This window comes from Stenella coeruleoalba, assembly GCF_951394435.1.
Source record: "Stenella coeruleoalba genome assembly, chromosome: 13".
Classification (NCBI taxonomy): domain Eukaryota; kingdom Metazoa; phylum Chordata; class Mammalia; order Artiodactyla; family Delphinidae; genus Stenella; species Stenella coeruleoalba.
The window spans coordinates 83,962,685-83,981,649 of record NC_137159.1 but is presented as its reverse complement, the minus strand read 5'-3'; the positions used below and the strand labels follow the sequence as shown (position 1 = coordinate 83,981,649).

At 36.2% G+C, this 18,965-nt stretch overlaps 1 protein-coding gene across 3 annotated transcripts in view; it reads right to left on the bottom strand.

Annotated features, from left to right (window-relative positions):
• KIDINS220 (kinase D interacting substrate 220) overlaps positions 1–18,965 on the bottom strand; it is a 97,656-nt gene that overhangs the window by 6,794 nt on the left and 71,897 nt on the right. For all 3 annotated transcript variants that reach the window (XM_079941173.1, XM_079941171.1, XM_079941172.1), the window contains exons 25-28: positions 16,814–16,927; positions 5,702–5,830; positions 3,660–3,758; positions 1,879–2,109 (exon numbers count right to left, since the gene is read on the bottom strand). In XM_079941173.1, the coding sequence (XP_079797299.1) occupies positions 1,879–2,109; positions 3,660–3,758; positions 5,702–5,830; positions 16,814–16,927 (573 nt within the window). The remainder of the gene's footprint in view (positions 1–1,878; positions 2,110–3,659; positions 3,759–5,701; positions 5,831–16,813; positions 16,928–18,965) is intronic.

Genomic DNA, 18,965 nt, shown 5'->3' with positions numbered 1-18,965 from the left:
AAAGAGAAAAAAACAGATTTTAAAAGGAAAAGTATAAAGTGCAATGGAAAAGACAAATACAGGATCCAAATGAACAAAAATGGAAGCCTTGAGGCCAACATTCAGGTCCAAGTAAACAGAAATAAAATATTTTTAAAAGTTTGATTTCCAATGTGAAGTTTTAGGACGAGAATTGCTTCAGACCCCAGAAAAGGTTAATAACATGAGGAATAAAAAGTAAAGATTAGGAAAAAGAGGAAGGAAATGGAAGAAAAAGAATCAAGGAAGTTTAAGAAAGGGCAAGAGCAAAGGTTGAAACAAAGCAGAAATAAGGCAGAGTCTTCCTGCCACCGGGAGAAAATGACCCAGCTCCCTGAGAAGGTTCCCTGAGACCCAGTTCAGGACAGTGCCGCCCTCACTCTCAAATGCAGTATGTGGACCCCTTCTCAGGGGATCCACGAGGTCTAAACTATTTTCCTAGGAATATGAAGATGACCTTTGCATTTCCACTCTCATTCTCACAATAGTGTACAGTGGAGTCTCCAGAGGTTGGTTCATGTGTGACCTCCCAGGAGATTGAACACAGAAGCAGATATAGGAATCTAGCTGTCTTCTACAAAGGCAGGCATTAAAGAGATTTGTAACACAGTATCATTTTCAGTAAATATGTTTTGTTTTGGAAAATAGTCATTTTTCATAAAAATGTTATTTATGTTAACATATAATTGGTTTAAGTTTCTCAGTTTTTATTTCTAATATAGTAAATACTGACAGATAAAACTTACATAAACGAAGGCTCTTTGGGGGTCTTCAATAATTTTTAAGAGTGTAAAAGGATTCTGAGATTTAAAAAAAGTTTGAGAACTGCTGCATTGATAGGAAGGCTGTGAGACTTTCCAGGTCACAGTGGTAAATACCAAGTATGGAAAAGCAGAGGATGAGGATTTCTTAAGAAATGTTGAAAGGAATTCCAGGGAAAAGAAAGGAATTACTGTTGTTGAAACAGGGAGATAAAAGGGTCAAGTGCGGACTTATCATAAAATAAGGAAATTTTTATCTTAGTTAACACCCAATAAAATGGCTTCTCAACTTAAAGAAATAAGATTGATAGTACGTAGAAAAAGATAATAACAACCAAAAAATATTTTTACTACCAAATCAAACACAACACCCTTAAAAATGGTAGACCTAACAGGTACTCCTTTCTCTAAATACGGCTCCCTTTCAGTAGAGAGTTCTTGGTGGCTACTTACTACTTTTCCTCCCTTGCCTGTCTTCTCTCTGCTCTGTACCCTGCTCTCGGTCTTTTCCTAGTTTATTTTTCTTCTCGTCCAGCCCTTACTCCTTCTCACGTTCTCTCACTTTTGTTTTTATTCCTGATCCTCGCCTCTCCTCCCTCTTCTAAGAACATCCAAAGAAAGAACTCAGCCGTACCTAACACCAGATAATAAAAAGAAAACGAATATCCACGAACAGTGTGCAACATACATGCTGAAAAACCAGGTTATGGTGCTCAAAGGGGTAACGTGGCCGGTTATCCAATAAAGATGTGTTTAGCCAATGATTACTGAGTTTAACAAGGAAACAGCAAGTGAAAGATGAACTCAGCTAACCACCTAAGTAGGCCAGTTCCTGTTCACCCTCGATGCCATGACTCTATTTTATTATGTTCTCAATTCTTATCAATTTCTGAAATCATGTTATTTTCTTTTTGTTCTACTGACTGTCCTCTCCAGAAAAACACAGCTCCTGGAGAGTAAGGACTCCTCCCTCCATCCTCTTCAGTCAGGGACTCATTAAAGATTTTCTGAATGACTATATAAATGCACCGACATAATCTCGGAGAATTAACCACCACCCTCTTCTTCAGTAATATGAAAAATGGCATTTAATAAATACCTGCCAACTTAGGTTACTGTGACGTGGAGCCCCTTCATCCAGGCCGAGTGTGTTCAGCTCTTCAAAGCTGAAGTTCAGTGTGTAGGGAGTCTGACTGGAGAGCTCGGTGTGAGGCAACTCGTGTGACGAGCGGTGCGCAGATTCACCGCGAGGAACTGAGCTGCTGTTTTCACTCAGTAAACGTGGGTCCTCAGGGACCACCTGGTTTTCTGCATTTCTCATTTCTAGTACCTTGAGAGAGAGAGAAAAAAAAAGTCATCACTATCCGCACTGACACATCACATTCTAGAAGCTTTAGAAATTATCTTAAAAATTAAACATAAAGTTACTCTAATGGAAATGAGAAAGCATACTTTCTGTAAGTGAATTTCAAATACATTTGTTCTTATCTGCTTATCTTTCTACATTAATAATACAACTGACCCTTGAACAACACAGGTTTGAACTGTGCAGGTCTGCTTACTCGCAGATATTTTTCACTAGTGAAGACGGCAATATTTTCTACATAGTCCAGGGTAGGTTGAATCCGCAGATGCGGAGGAAACTTGGATACGGAGGTTGACTCTGTTGTCAGTGGATTAATCTCCGAGTTGTTCAAGGATCATCTATACTAAAAGAAGTACAGTCGCCCCTCAGAATCTAGTGGTTTTGCACCTGCAGATTCAACCAATCACAGATTTAAAATATTCGGAAAACAATTCCAGAAAGTTCCAAAAATCAACACGAATTTGCCACACACTGGCAACTATTTACCCAGCATTTACATTGTATGAGGCATCATAAGTAATCTAGAGGTGATTTAAAGTATACAGGAGGATGTGTGTAGTATGCAAATATTACTATGCCATTTTATATACGGGACTTAAGCAGCTGAAGATTTTGGTATCCACCGGAGTCCTGGAACCACCCACCCACAGATACTGACAGATAACTGTAATGACAACAACCATCACATATACACTATACTCTAATTTGACCACTGTGTTACTACTTTAATTTAAAATTTAACTTAAGAACAAAACAAAATGCAACTGGAGTGTGTCAAAGAGAACCACAGCTGGACAGTAGCTAAAGCAGTAAAAACAGATTTTAACCAGGAACTATCGCAACGGGGAAAAACGGACCTCAGGATAGAACTGGGCTCAATTCCAAAAGCAGCGCGGACACGTGGGCATTTACAGCCCAGGAACGAGGCGGGGGTGAGTGGATGGAAAGTTGCTAAGAGGAAGCATCAGGGGTAAGGGGGGGTGGGATTCTGGTTGAACTGACCTGACAGGATACCTTCTGGAGGCAGGCCTGGGGTCTAGGACCTCACGGGGAGCAGAGGAGGGGTGCAAGATGAGGAATGTAATCGGATAGCGATAGCGAAGGTGATCAGACACTGAGGGTGAGGTTCTTTCTCAACTGACTTAACAGGATGCTTCCTACAACGGGGCAATGCAGGCGCAACGAGGACAGACACCAAGGTCGAGGCCTAGAGGCTTCGGGAAGCCTGACTGAGTGAGGTCAAGGAGAGTGTCCTGGTCAATGAAAGCATGGAGAATTGGCAGGTGGCCTCTCTCCCAGATTTCCAAGTGAAATGCCCAAAAGGCAAATGGTGCTAAGTGCTGCTGTGTATATTCTACATAACAGGATATACCAGAGCTGTACACATAAGTGTAAAATGTAATTTTTACATGTTTTTTTAAAAATATAGGAAAATATCAGTTTAGACCAGTACTTACTGGCACTTGTTTTATAAAATGTTGTAAATAATTCTACAAATATTAAAAATATCTTACTGTGCTCCTAAAAAGATGCCAGTCTCCAAAATTCATATTCATTTCCTTCTTCAGTTCATCGATGTTACACTGAGCTAACACACGGCCATTTATGTTTGCCTGAATAGAAACAAACACAAAGATAAACAAAATGTGAGAGATTCTGAACTTCTAGTGATTAAAAAGCACATTTATATTAGAAACTAGAAAATACTGACCTAAAGAAGGTTACCACCCCATGTAATAATTAATAAACAAGCAGAATCTGAATAACACAAGCCACTCCATACTCTTCCAAGGGTCTTAGGCGCTCGAGTAAAATAAATCATTCTTCAGGGACCAACCCAAGAGCTCACCCTCCAACTATTTCCAAAACTACCTATTCTGCCATAAGCAATACCAAAACTGTTAGCTTTTTCCCTCTAATCATAAAACATGAACACGAAGGCAAGCTGCTGGGAGGGGACAAAGACATCTGTCAGCATGTTGGTCACTGATGAACTTCTAAATGAAGTGAAGCGCTGACAAACTTGTTTATCAACTTTACGAGATAACTTCAGCCACCAAGAATGTCCACCAACAAATTTCCCAGTCTATTAAATTCACAGAAAATGATCTTGTCACTATTGGGTCTCCGTAATTCCAGTCCCTTCCAAGTAAGAAATGATAGAATTTTCTTTATTAATAACAGGTAGCTTACTTATTTCACAAAATACAAAACCTGACTTTATTAACTGTGGTAAAATTATGGAATACCTGGGTTTAAAACCAAAAGAATGCTCAGTTTCCAAGTTAATTCTGAAGAAAAGAATGTACAGAGCAAGCCTACGGCAGAGGTCCTGCTGTAGAAATGCAAGGAGCTTAGCAGCACTTAAGAAACCAGTTGCTACGATGGGCTTCAAACAGCCAAGGCCTGAGAGTAAAGAGCTGAGTGGGCAGAGAACCGCTGTCCTGAGGGAAACAAAATCCCCACAAAGGGCTCACGTGGAGACCTCCCTCTTCCCTGACGCTCACCAAGCTGCCGTGAGGAGAGTCAGGTTTGTACCTTGGAAAGGCAGTGCTTGACACTTTTGCAAATGGGGATGAACACTAAACAGATCTATGAGAAAACTAACGTTATCCGAACCTTTCTGACCAAACATAGTTTAAGATTAGTGAAATGGTATATGTGCTCATAATTCTTTTAAAACCTTTTTAGATGCCAGACTTTAAAGTATGTAAATATTACAGGCTTGTTGTTCATGTTCTCCTTCACTGTATCTCTGATAGAAAAAGTATAACTTAGCAGAAGTATCTATTAAAACGGGGACTGGGTTAGCCTTGTAGATGGGAAGCCTCCTCAAAATCCCAGGCTCGTGGTAGTTACCGGAATTGCAAGAAAAGATCTCGGAAGAAATAAACTTCCTCAAATGCATTAGCCTTGCAAACCTAAACCTCTGAGGTATTTTCAAACGGGACATGATCAGAAGTCCTCTAAGACATGAAAGTGAGAATCTGAGGAAAATGAAGTAAGTATGGTTTACTTGGATACTTATTAAGTCACAAATAAATACTATAATTAAAGAAAATGTAACATAAAAGAAAAGGCCTTCAAATGTTCTATGTTGCATATTGGAAATATAAGTTATTGTTAATCTTAATGTGAAATCCTTTAGAACTTTGTACTTCTCATCAAAGCATTTTTGACTTATATTAGATTTTTTTTTTTTTTGGCCATGCCGCGTGGCTTGTGGGACATTAGTTCCCTGACCAGGGATGGAACCCAGGCAGTGAAAGCACCACGGCCTAACCACTGGACTGCCAGGGAACTCCCCCTTATATTAGATCATTTTACAGGAATGTTGTAATACAACACTTTATTTTCTTTTATCCATTTCTAAACTAAGGGATAAAGGGGCAATTTTAGGATACAAATAGTAAGAAACCTGTTTCCACCTAGAGCTTTCCCATTTCAACAGAGAACTCGTCTTTGAGAAGCTAAATACAAAGTGCTCGCCATGCACAGAGCCCGCCACTGGCGCCCTCAGCCCTGTCTCGAGTCAGCGGGGAAACATGCTGGTCACCTTCTTGATGGTCGCACAATACTGAGGCAGCATGCTCTGGTCCAGCCCTTCTATTTGTTTCAGTTTCTCACAAACCGCATCCACATTCATTGAATTCAGTGATATTGTTCCTGAGGCTGGGCCTGATCCCTAGATAAGTCATGGAAAAATACATGTATGAACAGCATTTAATGTCAGATATACGCAGTCATGTGACAGAGAAACTTGTGAAGTTACACTGTAAGTACTCTGATTAACAATACATTTTCAAACTAAAGTAAAGACAGCGAATGTGTGCAGTATGGGGAAATGCCATTAGGGAACAGATTTAGCTACTGCTATACCTTAAGAAGTATCTTTTATTATAGCAGATACAGCCTGATCAAAACCACTCTTCTAAGAAGACAGAACATTCCACGAGCCAAGCCAAGGCCAACGGCAAGAGAGCCTAACTTCAAACCTCAAGAGAGAAGGGTGTAGCCCTTAATAACAGAAGACAGGGGGTTAAAAAAAGAAAAGGAATGGGGGGAATTACTGATGCCTATATTACAAAATACAAAAAGTAAATCTATGAAATAATTTTAAAAGTGCCTATACTTTTTGAATGTCTTTACAGACTACCTTAACAGTCTACGACTATTAACTATCTGAAGTTTTCAGATCGTGACCATATTTTATACCCAAGGGGTCTAAAACTTCCCCTTAAGAATCGATACAATAATCATGTAAATATGAAACAACAGCATTACTTCTTAACACATGTGGAAGTAAATATGATCCATTAAAATTTGGTCTCATTTAAAAGAAAAGTCAAAATAATAAATCTAGTATTTACTTAGAAGAAAAACCTTTTCTGAATATGGTGACATACTGAAGAAGTATTTGCCTGTGGCCAACTGTACATGAAGCTCCTCGATTACAGATGTGGACACTGGCTTACAGAGAGGTAAGTTCTGGCTTCAACGTCACAGAATAAATAGCTAGTTAGTGGTAGATTTGGATGGGAACCCTAACTTATCAGGTCTTATAACTTCCTATTTTCTTGGTTGCACTGTCTATTTTTAAAGAGTTTATAGAAACTATAACCAAAATAAAGAGAAGACAAACCAACTAGTATAGAGGAAAACACTCCAAATGACCTGTCTTGTTTACCAGTCAATCTAGTCTTAAAATAAATACAATTTATCCTATCCTCAAGTATGTGTAAATTTACATTTTCTACTGCCTCTTTTACCATTACCAAGGTAGACTATGACAGCCCAAACTGCCTGTTAGCTACTTGTTAAACATGATTTGTAACATGAAAGCATAACATAATACTCTATTATGAACTGATAAATAAATATACACACATAGTATATAAACAAAATATGCCTATATTACATATAAATATAAGTACAGCTAGGAGATGAGACCATATTGGACAGTGAGGCAGTAATTTTATGAGAGGGAGTCTTAGCAAGTTTACAAGTGTAAGACAGTCCCATAAAAATTTGTAAATTAATGCCTTGGAATATACTGCACAAAACACATTTATTTATAGTTTGTTTTCAATTAAATATAAATTTAAAATATGTCATATATTATACGGTCTGAGGTTCAATTACTTCAAAAATACTAACAGCAAAACACTAGTACTTCCAGAATTTAGTTTTCATATTTATATACAAAGTTCTATTTTCTGCCTGGATGAGTATAGTCAATATTCAAAGTGTTCATTAACCAGTATCTACTATGGAAACTTAAACTGCTTTCTATGAATTTTTAATAACCATATTTGTTTTGTTTTTCTTTCTTTTAAACAGGTTTATTTGAGATATAATTCACATACAATTCTCCCATTAAAAGTGTACAATTCAATGACTTTTAGTATATTCACATAGCTGTGAAACCATCACCGCAATCAACGTTAGGACATTTTCGTATCCCTAAACAGGAATCCTGTGCCGTCAGCAGTCATTCTCTATCCCTTCCAACACCTAGTCCCAATTCCCTAGCAACCACTCATCTACTGTCTCTGTGGATTTGCCTGTTTTGGACATTTCATATAAATGGAACCACACAACATGTGACCTTTCACAGCTAGCTTCTTTCACTTAGTATGTTTTCAAGGCTCATCCATGCTACAGCATGGATCAGTACTTCATTCTTTTTTATTGCTGAACAATATTTATCTTTTAAATGATCTTTAATACTGTCTTTCAAATGTTTTTATTCCCCAACCTAGCTCTTCTTTCTGGGTACATTTACACTTGTTTACATTTTCTTGATTAGAAAAATCACAAGCAAACAGTTTGATCACCAGAATAAATAATGATCATCTGGATTATAATTCATAGAATAAAATATCCATGAATCCATACCGATATAAATAAAAAGTTGAATAAGTAAATAAATGAGGAAGAAGAGACAGCTTTTACTTATAAAATTCCAATTAATTAATGCAGAAGAAAGGAACAGAAAATTACCATCAGGAAAACACCACAAGAGTGGCTGTACACTAGATGCACTGGTGGACATTAAAGTTAATGGGCAAAAGTATAAGGAGAAACAGGATATTTGCAGAGTTTTAGAGTATCTCCCCCTAAATATTTACTCACTACAAAGGGAAAAATAAAACTTCACAGTGTTGAAATCTGGCAGATGCCACCTTAACCACATGACTGAGGTTATTAGCATGACCAGTGGGAAGATTTAGGCCCTCACAGATGCTCAAATATGATGCACTGAGAAGGACACGGCATCACTTCTGTGGGTCTCTTGCCAAAGATATATAATCTGCTAATCATAGGAAACAGCAAACAAACCCAAATAGAAGGACGGTCTACAAAATATCTATGATCAGTTCTCTTCAGAAGTTTTAAGGTCATAAGAGACAAGGAAAGACTGAGGAATTGTCACAGATTAGGGAACTCTAAGGAGAAATAACAAAATACAACTGGATTGAATCCTGGACCAGAAAAATGACATTAGTGGAAAAACTGGTCAGATTCAAATAAAGTCTGTATTAAGAATATTGTACAAATTTTCACTTCTGCTCTTGAGAAATATACTACAGTTAGGAAAGATGCTAACATTAAGGGAATGTTATTTTTGTACCTTTTAAGTCTAAAATTATTTTAAAGTAAAAAAAAAATTTTTAATCACAAAAAAACTCTATTTCTGATTGTGCTAAAAAAGGTAAGTATAACAGACATGGAACAGATTAACTCTGTCTGCATGGCGGGGGGAAATGTAAAATGTTAAAGAGTATCTTAAAGGAATCTGAGAATTCAGCAATGGAGACACATTAATAAAGATACTACCCTTTCCTTTAAAACAAAAAACTCCACATTATTTTACTTTCATGATCCTTCAAAACTTTTACATTTTATCACTTGAAAACATATTTTGTCCCTCATTGGGAATTATATAGAAAATATATATTATCTCTGAATGGCTTTGAGAAGCTATAAGAAAAGACACAATGGATATCCCTGTAATTCCATCAAAGCTATAGTTTGACTATTCATTATTTGTGAGTTGGCTTTTCTCAAGAAAAGGGGTAAATTATCAATAAATTAAAATACATTACAATATGCTTCTTTGAATAAAAGAGAAATAGTGATTATTTCGCAGGTCTCCTCTAAAATAATCATATATAATAAAATTATTTTGAAGCCAAATGAATCTTAGTAGCCAAAAGAATGACCTTTAGATGGAACTCTCATAAAAAGAAGGAGAAGGAGTATAAAAGTGATAAGGAAAAAGCATATTCAATAACTCAATATGTAAATTCTTAATAGGAAACTAATTACATTACTTTGGCAATACAAAGAATGGTAATACTTTAAAGTTTATCATGCATTCTTACTTGAAATTTACTTGTTACAAGTCAAGAAAAGATCACTTCAGTATACATCATAATTTATTTAAAAATCTTTTTTTCTGATACAGGAGATTGACTGCAGAAGATGTTAGTTTGTTTAAACTGTTAAATATAAACTTCAAAATACATACAAATCAGAATTCCTCCGGGTCAAAGTAAAGCTAACAACAAGACAGATTTAAATTACTTTGATATAACTATATGATTTTATATTATAAGTAGATTAAAGCTACACTCTGAAACATTATCATCTTTGGTAAATTTATTAAACAAGCTTAGAACTGATTAGCCAGAAATGAGAGCCATGCAAAGGCTGAAAGCAGCTATTAAAATAAACCCAAGGCACCGAAATGAGCACAGATTTATAAACAGCCCAGCAAGAAGCTGCCAATGATTGCTTCTAATAGTCTAAAACAAGGAAAGTGAGTAAGATTTCACTGAAAGTTTCTGTACCTGTCTCTGTTTGTTAAACCCAGAGTCACACGGCTTTAAGGAAGGAATAAAACAGAATGAAGGACACGAGCTTAAAGGAAAACATCAAATACACATATGTAATAAAAACAGGCAGCACTTTTGTCACTCCTCTTACTTTCCCATGACTTCGAACACACCACCTCTACAGCAACACAAAGCAAGGAACACTCGCATACACACACACACAGTAGTTTCATGTCATTAACGTGTGCTTGGTAATTTTAAAATTGTACTCTCAAATTTTATATTCTTTCTCAAAAGAATAAATCATGGGCCATACATTCAACAAGAAAACCAGGTAAATAAAATTTGCTACAAAAAGTCAATATTCCTACTATGTACAAGTTTAAAATTAATTTTTAAATATTCTGATTAAAAACTGCCACTATTAATTGCAGGCCAATTTAATAACAGGGTTTAAATACTTGGAATTCACATGCTCACTTCATAAAATAAAATATTATCTAGCCACACTATAGTTAACATTCAGAGATACACTTTTCAAATTTGGGTTTTGTTTCACTGGGCATGTGGCACGTAATAGATCACTAAAATACCATTTGAAAAGAAAGGCCCTAAGAGCCTTTCAGCTCAAGAAATCATAAATATAACAGTGAAAAATATTTGCATACTGTGAGTAACGTAACTATTTTACTGATGTAGTTCTTTGAAACTCTAATTCAAAGCAGACACACTGCTATTAATTATTCTTCTGTACAAATTAGGTTGGTGGTAAACATTCTTAAAATAGTTAAAATAATCTAAAGATAACTGACAATATTGAGTCAAAGTTAATTTACAATGTTTTTCTTTTACTATGTCATTATCTGGAGTACCTTATGGAAACCTTGTTTTCTAGTTTACATATCAACGTTATTATAAGTAGGTTTTTTAGGAAGTTACTATGTATATCTGTGGAGACTTGAACTACATGAGAAATTTTGGGTTGGCCAAAAAGTTCATAACATCTTATGGAAAAACCCAAACGAACATTTTGGCCAACCCAGTAATAATTAGGTCAAAGTTGACAGATGAGGTTTAACACCACATGTAAAGGGCAATCTTTAACAAAACACAAGTTCAGGACACGATTTTGTTATTTTTTAACTTTTAACTGTACTCTAGGATTTCAATGATATCCTTACTGCAGTATCCTACTTCTTCGATAATATCTCAATCAATTTAGTTGCAGTTTATTGTTTAGGAAAAAAAACTTTCTTGAGCTGAAGTCTGGCACAAAGACTCTGAAGCTGGAAGTGAATATAATTTTTCACTACATTACTAGAGAAAACATATGTTAAAACTTTTCCAAATTGAAACAGATCAATAAAAAAGTGCACTCCTAAAATGCTTTAGAAAGTGTGAGTGAACCTCCTGAGAAAAGGTGCTGACCGCTGGCAAAGAGCACCCGCCCTAGGCCTACATCTAAATGAACCTGAAACGCCCCTGCCTTACCCACGGCAGCTTTAGCTTTCTCATCCCAGTCTGCTCCTGCGCGATGAGAGACAGCTTGATTTGGACATGTATTTGGTTTAACAGGTTATGAGTTCTAAACCAGTGGTGGAAATAAAAATGATCTACAGTTGAGTCCCATCTTTTTTTCCCTTTTAACTTGGTCACTCCACCAATTGGATCCGGTTCAATGAAAACCAAGACCTTCATTTTTAAGACTTTTATTAATTCAGTAAATTTCATCAATCTCTAAAAGGAAAAGTAACAGCACACTGTAAGGCAGGACACTGTTATTAACACTGCCTCTGCAACTCTGAAGTTCTCCGCAATTAAACGTTGTGCTAATTATTTTCATGCCTTTTCAGTGAGGTAGCTGATCTAAATGAAGCTATCTAAAGGTATCTAGTAACCCCTGCGGCACAGGAGGTCGAGAAAGAATGACTTGGTAGCAACACTGATTGTTCCCGCTTGGCAGCCTCAAGCCCATCCGCTCCAGGAAGGCAGGATTTCCATCAGTTTTGTTCACTACCACATCCCACTGTAACAGTGAACCAGTGGATGATCAAACAGGCATCTGAAGGACTCAATGCTAAATAATTCAAGGAAGGATAAAAGGATAAAGAAATGCTCTATCACTCCTTCCTTCGAAAAAATGCTTTTCAAGGAAACACAGTTACCACCATGAGCAACATACCCTAAATAAAAACAGACTGAACACAACACTTGTAAGAACTCTTTGAAAGACCACAACAAAATGCCACTGAGGAGACCTGGCTTGAGACAGGCCCTCCTTGGTGGGTCCTTCCCTTCATGGTCACAGAATGATCTGAATGCCACTACTTCCTTGTGGGACCTGGACTGAAAGAAGGTAAAGGCACCAAGCACAATTCTCCTGGGAAGCTTTCAAAACTGTAAAATATTTGGAGCATTCAGATAAGCTGGAAATCCTTCTAAATTCTAGGAAGACAAACTGATTCTAGGAAATCAAACCACCTTTTAGGCCAGAGAAGCATCAACAGATAAAAGGCTGAGTTAATCTAAACTGACTGGAGTGTTCATACACTACTCCCACCACTGAGAAGAGGTTATTTAACACAAAACGGTTTTAGTTTCTGAGTCTTTTTAAAGCTCCATGGAATTTGGTCTTTGGGACAGTAGTAATAATAATGATTATTAAGTACTTAAAGTATGCAAAGGCTGAGTAATCCCTAAAGCAGACCTGTGAGGTAGGTCTGCTTTTTCCAGATGAGGAAGTTGAGTATCAGAGAGGTTAAGTAATTTCTCCAAGGCAAAGAGCTAATCACCAGGGCCTATTTAACTTGAATGACCAAGTACCTGACCAAGTCAGGCTTAGTATTAACAGGAGCAAAGAGGGCAGCATGGTGGTGAGGAACGGTCCATGGAAACAGCCACACGGATTCCAGCTCTGCACCTGGCGCTCCCCTCCCGTGAGCCGCAGGGAAGTCTGCACCATGGTACTGGACTAGACCATGGGTCCTAGCCTTCTCTGAGGATCCCCTAGAGGGAAGGCAAGTCCAAGGTGGGGGGCCAGAGTTCTTTTTTCACTGGTTTTGTAAACTAGAATTCTCATTAAGATTTCAGTTCTAAAAAAGGCTTTTCTGCTTTGAAAGTTTGAAAAACACTAGTCCTTTCTAGCTCTAATATTCTGGGGATCATATCCTGGGCCCAATGTTAATATATATTTTTTCAGTTTTACAAGATTTGGCATATATTTTCTCTATTATAAAATCACAGTGGAAAAAAGCCAGCACAGAGGCTTGTATCTTATGTCTTTGCCTTAGTGGGACCCTCAGACATCTCTGTAATTTATCTGTTAAGTCCTTGGCTGGTCTTCACAAGTCACAATCATTACAACGTTCCTTAATGTGAGAAAACTCAACTATTTTCATAAGGCCTTGCTTTATGAAGGTTTATGAGAAATTCCTTGAGGTAAAAAAAGATGGCACCAACTATATTGAAAAGACCACAGAGAGCTGGTTAACTCTCTATGATCTGGTTTTCTGGTGTTTTTTTTTTTTTTTTTTTTTTTACTCATTATTCTGTGTCCATAATGACAAGACAGTTTGTCCAAAAATGTTCGCATAGCTCCTGACTTATCTATAAGCAGCTTTTGTCATCAAGCGTTGCATACAGGAGACAGATGAATGAGCAGAGATGAACTCACCTGCAGTCTTCGTATCTCAGAAATCATATCATTTTCTACTACAGTACTGGAAAACTACAGGAGCCATGAAGGGCTAAAAAATTTTTTGTATTATATTAACTACTTCTTCATTGGTTCAGCTATAAAAATCCCATACAATGTTCTCATGTATAGATACTTCTCCACATTTCCACCACTGTTTTTAACACAGTTTTGAACTAAGTGTCTACTTGAACTAATCTACTTCTAAATAAATTTTACATGCTATTGTCATTGTTAATTTCTTAAAAGCAAAGAAGGCTTGGGAAGCAACTATTACTCACTAAACAGATTACAAAACTACCTTTTAATATTAAAAGAACAGCAAATAGTATGGTTATTTTACTAAACAAAGGCACTAATATATTCAGAGCATTTTCACTCTTCGTTATTGCGCTTGCAAACACTTCTTAAGAATTGCATTATTTCCCCTTCCCCAAAAACTCATTTTAAAATTTGCCTAATGCTCCTTCACTGGTCCCTGAAATTACTGACACCTTTTACTCACAAGTGTTTCTCCTTAAGCATGGGAACAGCTACTACTTCAGCATGTCTCTGTCATTAAGACCATCAAATTCTTCACAGGATCCAACTTTCATCAAAAGTTTACAGAGGAATTTTAGCTCAAAGAATTGCACTGCATGCATGAAACTATGTATTAAAGGCTCTCTGACTAAACTGAAAGTCATTCTTGCATATAGTGGCAATGATCCATGGATTAAATATTCCCCCAACACCCAAATAGAATTACTATGGTTTATTGTGTCCATAATTCGTGGATAATTGAAGTCTCTCAAACACTTCAGCTAAAATGTTAATGACTTAAAAAGAATCATCAGCTCCTCAATGAAAACACCAAAATGGTTCTCTTCCTATCTCACTAATATTAATTCAAAGAAAATTAAAGTTAAAAAAAACTACTGCCTATTCAAATGCATGTTTTAAGTTAAAAATTATGCATAAATTCAGGATGCAATATTTCACCAAAGTAATTCTAACTGCTATGCTACATTTCTTTAAATTGATCATGTTTACATGGGCATAACATTCTGCAAATAAATCAACAGAACTTAAGATACAAACTGGGTTCTTAAATTCCACGTTGATTGAATGAATGAAGATTTTATGGCTCATCACATTAAATGTATTTCTTATTAAGTACAAAGCCTTTAATAATAAATATACAAAGAGACTTCCTACAAAAGTTGGTTTTTTAGGGCTTCCCTGGTGGCGCAGTGGTTGAGAGCCCACCTGCCGATGCAGGGGACGCGGGTTCGTGCCCCAGTCCAGGAAGATCCCACATGCCGCGGAGCGGCTGGGCCCGTGAGCCATGGCTGCTGAGGCTGCGCGTCCGGAGCCTGTGCTCCGCAACGGGAGAGGCCACAGCAGGGAGAGGCCCGCATACCGCAAAAAAAAAAAAAAAAAGTTGGTTTTTTAGACACCCATTCTAAAGTGTTGGGGGAAAAAAAGTTTTAAATAATTCCCTTTACATGCTGTACTAGCTCTGTTTATCTGGAAATTTTATTTTAATACAGTTGACCCTTGAACAACACAGGTTTGAACTGTGCGCGTCCACTTATACGCAGATTTTTTTCAATGGTAAATACAACAGTACTACACGGTTGCGTTGGTTGAATCCGGAGATGCAGAACCACAGATAAGGAGGAACTACTTCCGCAAGAGGGCTGACTATAAGTTACAGTCTCTATTTTAGACTGCTAGGATTTTAGGCTGGTAGGAGGCTTGGTGCTCCTAACCCCTGCATTGTTTAAGGATCAACTGTATACAGATAAAGAAAAGTAGCGCTGTAGTAGTACTGAATTTACACTAAGCATGGGCACCTAGATTAAGCACGAGCCACTAAGGATCCATTCCTGGTCTATACAATCGAGCTCAGAATGTCTTTTTGCAGTCTCAAGGTTGATTGGAGATATTTTCAAACCTATTCTACATGTATGGTACCAACTGCAGGCTTCAGAAAAACAGGCAAATGTGAAAATAAAGCCCAACATTAAGGAACTAATACCACCAAATGAATGCTCCTGATGGATGCTGGAAAAACCCCTTCCTTATTGGACGACAAAAAAAAAAACCCATTCCATGTCATTGAAAAAGGGGAAAAGCAGGAGGAAATGAAGGGTAAAGTTAAACATTAGCTTTTTCATTAATCCGTGAACTATAATTATTAGTATTCAGCTACTCTACACCAGCTGCCCATCACACTGCAGATGCACAGTTAGTGAACTGCTGTCATCATGATTAAGACAGTCGTTACTGCTGCAGAAGCGGGAGATGCTCGCGTCCACACCACAAGACTACTCCGTTACCCTCGAGGAGTCTGTGGGTGAAGAAAACCCCTCAGCAGCATCCTCCTTGATAACCTCCTAACAACACAAAACAAGAGTGTGGGTAAAAGGTGAAGGAGTGAGCCAAACAAGGATGATGAATGAACATGATGTTGAAATAATATATAACACTGAAACCTGGACCTGATTAGATTTTTTTCCTTCAATGATAATATTTTAAAATTTAAATAACAGTTTAAGTTCTATAGCTTTTGCCTCCTAATTTAAAAAATACATTAACAGGGAATTTCTTTTTTTTTTTAATTGTTAACACATGTTTATCATCAGGAACACCTAAAATTTTAGGCACAAATGTATTTTGTTTTGGATTAGAGTTAATAGTACATTTGAATACTTCCCTGATTCTACTTAATTTCTGCTATTCAATCAAAATGTTCTTTCAATACGTCCTCTAATTTTTATACCATAGGGCTAGCATATATATACATAGATAGACACAACTACCATATATGTATGTCCTTTAAAAAGAAATCAGAAATTAGCAGATGTAAAGGTTTAGTTTTAAAAGTTTGATAACAAACATTATTGGCCAGAAACTCTGGTTGTAAACAACTCATCATTTACCTCCTGATGCTGCAAGTCATTTTCCTTTCATTGATATTTACCAGAAATGAAAACAAAATACATTTTGTGTTAGTAACAGCTTATGTTTCTTAAAACTACTTATAAAATAAGTTGTGCTTTTACTACAGAAAGGAAATAAGCAAACTTCTAATGCTGACTATGTTTCATATTAGAGTAATACTTTAGTTATGCTTTTTTATACTTACTAGGCCATTGCTCTGATCTCTGGGCAAATTCGTTTTTACTGATGGACGTGAGATGAGATGTTGGGAGCCGCCAGGGTAGTACCTTGGCGTGTAAAGGTAAGGGGCAAAGAATGGCTATGGAGAAAACACGTAACAAAACAATTACCGAAATCAAAGTGAAATGAGATGTAGCAAATGAAACTAACCAATAAAATACAACTCCAAGTTTTTAATGCAAGTGACAAAACAAAAGAAAAAATGCCTCACTCATATTCTCTAAGATATCAAACTTAAGACATATTATTTAAATTTTTATATTGTTGATTTAATAAAGCTTTTTAAAAAGCAACTAAAGTTTTGCACCTTACAACTTGACACCAGAGTTTCTCTTTACATTTAACATTTTTATGGGTCTACCATGTGTCAGGTTCTAAGTGATTTACAAATATTAACTCACACTCTCATAAAAAAAAAAAAGCAAAATAGAATCTCAATAGAATACTATTCTTTACCAAAAAAAGATTAGCCTTAAGTAAGACCAAAGAAAGTCTGAATTATATGAGAACCTCCTATACATGGACTCCAGGAATACTGTTACTCTAGGTTCCTAGAGTTTACTTTATATTCTATATCCTGGAGTTTACTCTGTCTCCTAAATAAGCAAGCATATTTTTTAAACGGGGAATTCAGTGTTTAGAGGAGATCTATAAATACACCATTTATTTGTATCCAGCTTCATATAAACAGGAGCTATCAGATTATATGGGCTAAAAATAAAGATTAAAACATATTAACTTTCATTACACTGATGTAACATCTTCCCTTACTTTTTTCACTCCTGCCATTTTAAGAAAACTGTTCTGCTTTTAACTTTCAGACTAAAAACCTCAAATAACTAGAGCAAAAAATAACTAGGTCTAAAAACATGAGAAATTTTTAAACGTTTTAAAAATAATAAAACGATATTAAAGCATCACATCATTGTTATTCATGTGAAATTAGAGAACACAAGGTCTCCACCTAGATGGTATGGTAATTTAATATTAAAAAAAAAATTCTTGGTCTCAAAACTTCAACTGTCATCTAATTATCAATTGAACCATTTTACGAAAAATTATAGCAGATTTTAAGACTGGCAAATAAAAACCTGCATTTCACACTGCCTACCACTCAGATAAAGTTTACAAGGATGAAATACATTAGAAAATGCTATTGCTCCACCTTTTTCTCCTTATTTGCGTAAAAGAATGGAATACCATTCACAGGACCTCTATAAATGGTATACCTAATAACTTACATGGCTGGCATTTCTCAAAAACTGGAAAATTTAAATTTTAGAATTCCTGCTTTGCCACGTTTATTCAAATTTCTCTATCTTCCTAGCTTATAAGAAATTTATTTAGGCATGCACTTGGCTTCTATGAATACCAGCCCCTGTGTTTTCTCAAATTAGACTAAAGAGGGAGACAACAAAAATAAAGAAACTGCAAGGGATCTTAGAGTACAGTTCCAGAAAGTATAATACTAGAGCAGATGCTCCATTTTCCTATAGGAAATATTAGTGTTTAAGACCATTAAAATGAGGATAGCTTGGACCTACTCAACTTGATAGGGTCTGAATACTGCTGCTAATTAATTGTGCTCTCATCTTTTGAAGTAGAAAATGATCATATTTATACTATGCAAATGATTATACATGACTGAAGATAACTTGAAATAAAAGTCTAGAAATTGGCTACAGTGCTATTATTTGGCAATAGCACCTGAGTCCTACCAGCAGTATTTCCATTACCTCACATTTAAAAGCTGTAACACATATTAAATATAGGTTTACTGAACTACTATAAAAATTATCATTGTTTTAAATTCCAATACAAATTATTATACAAGATACAACAAATGGAATATTTGTTTATAAACAAATAGAAAAACAGATCCCTTTGAAGCATAGGATAGTCTCTGCTGACCCCATAGAGTTCACTTTCTTATTAAGATAATAAATAAAAGCAAAAAGCATCTCAAATATTCAGACTCAATTGAGATCCAGAACCATTAAAATTCAAAATTATTCTGATTTTTAAAAAATCATACTACATTCAAACTTAACACTTTTTGTCTTTAAAGCTAAAGTACAGTTTTAAAATAATAACAGACCCCGTTAGCAGAAAACTTC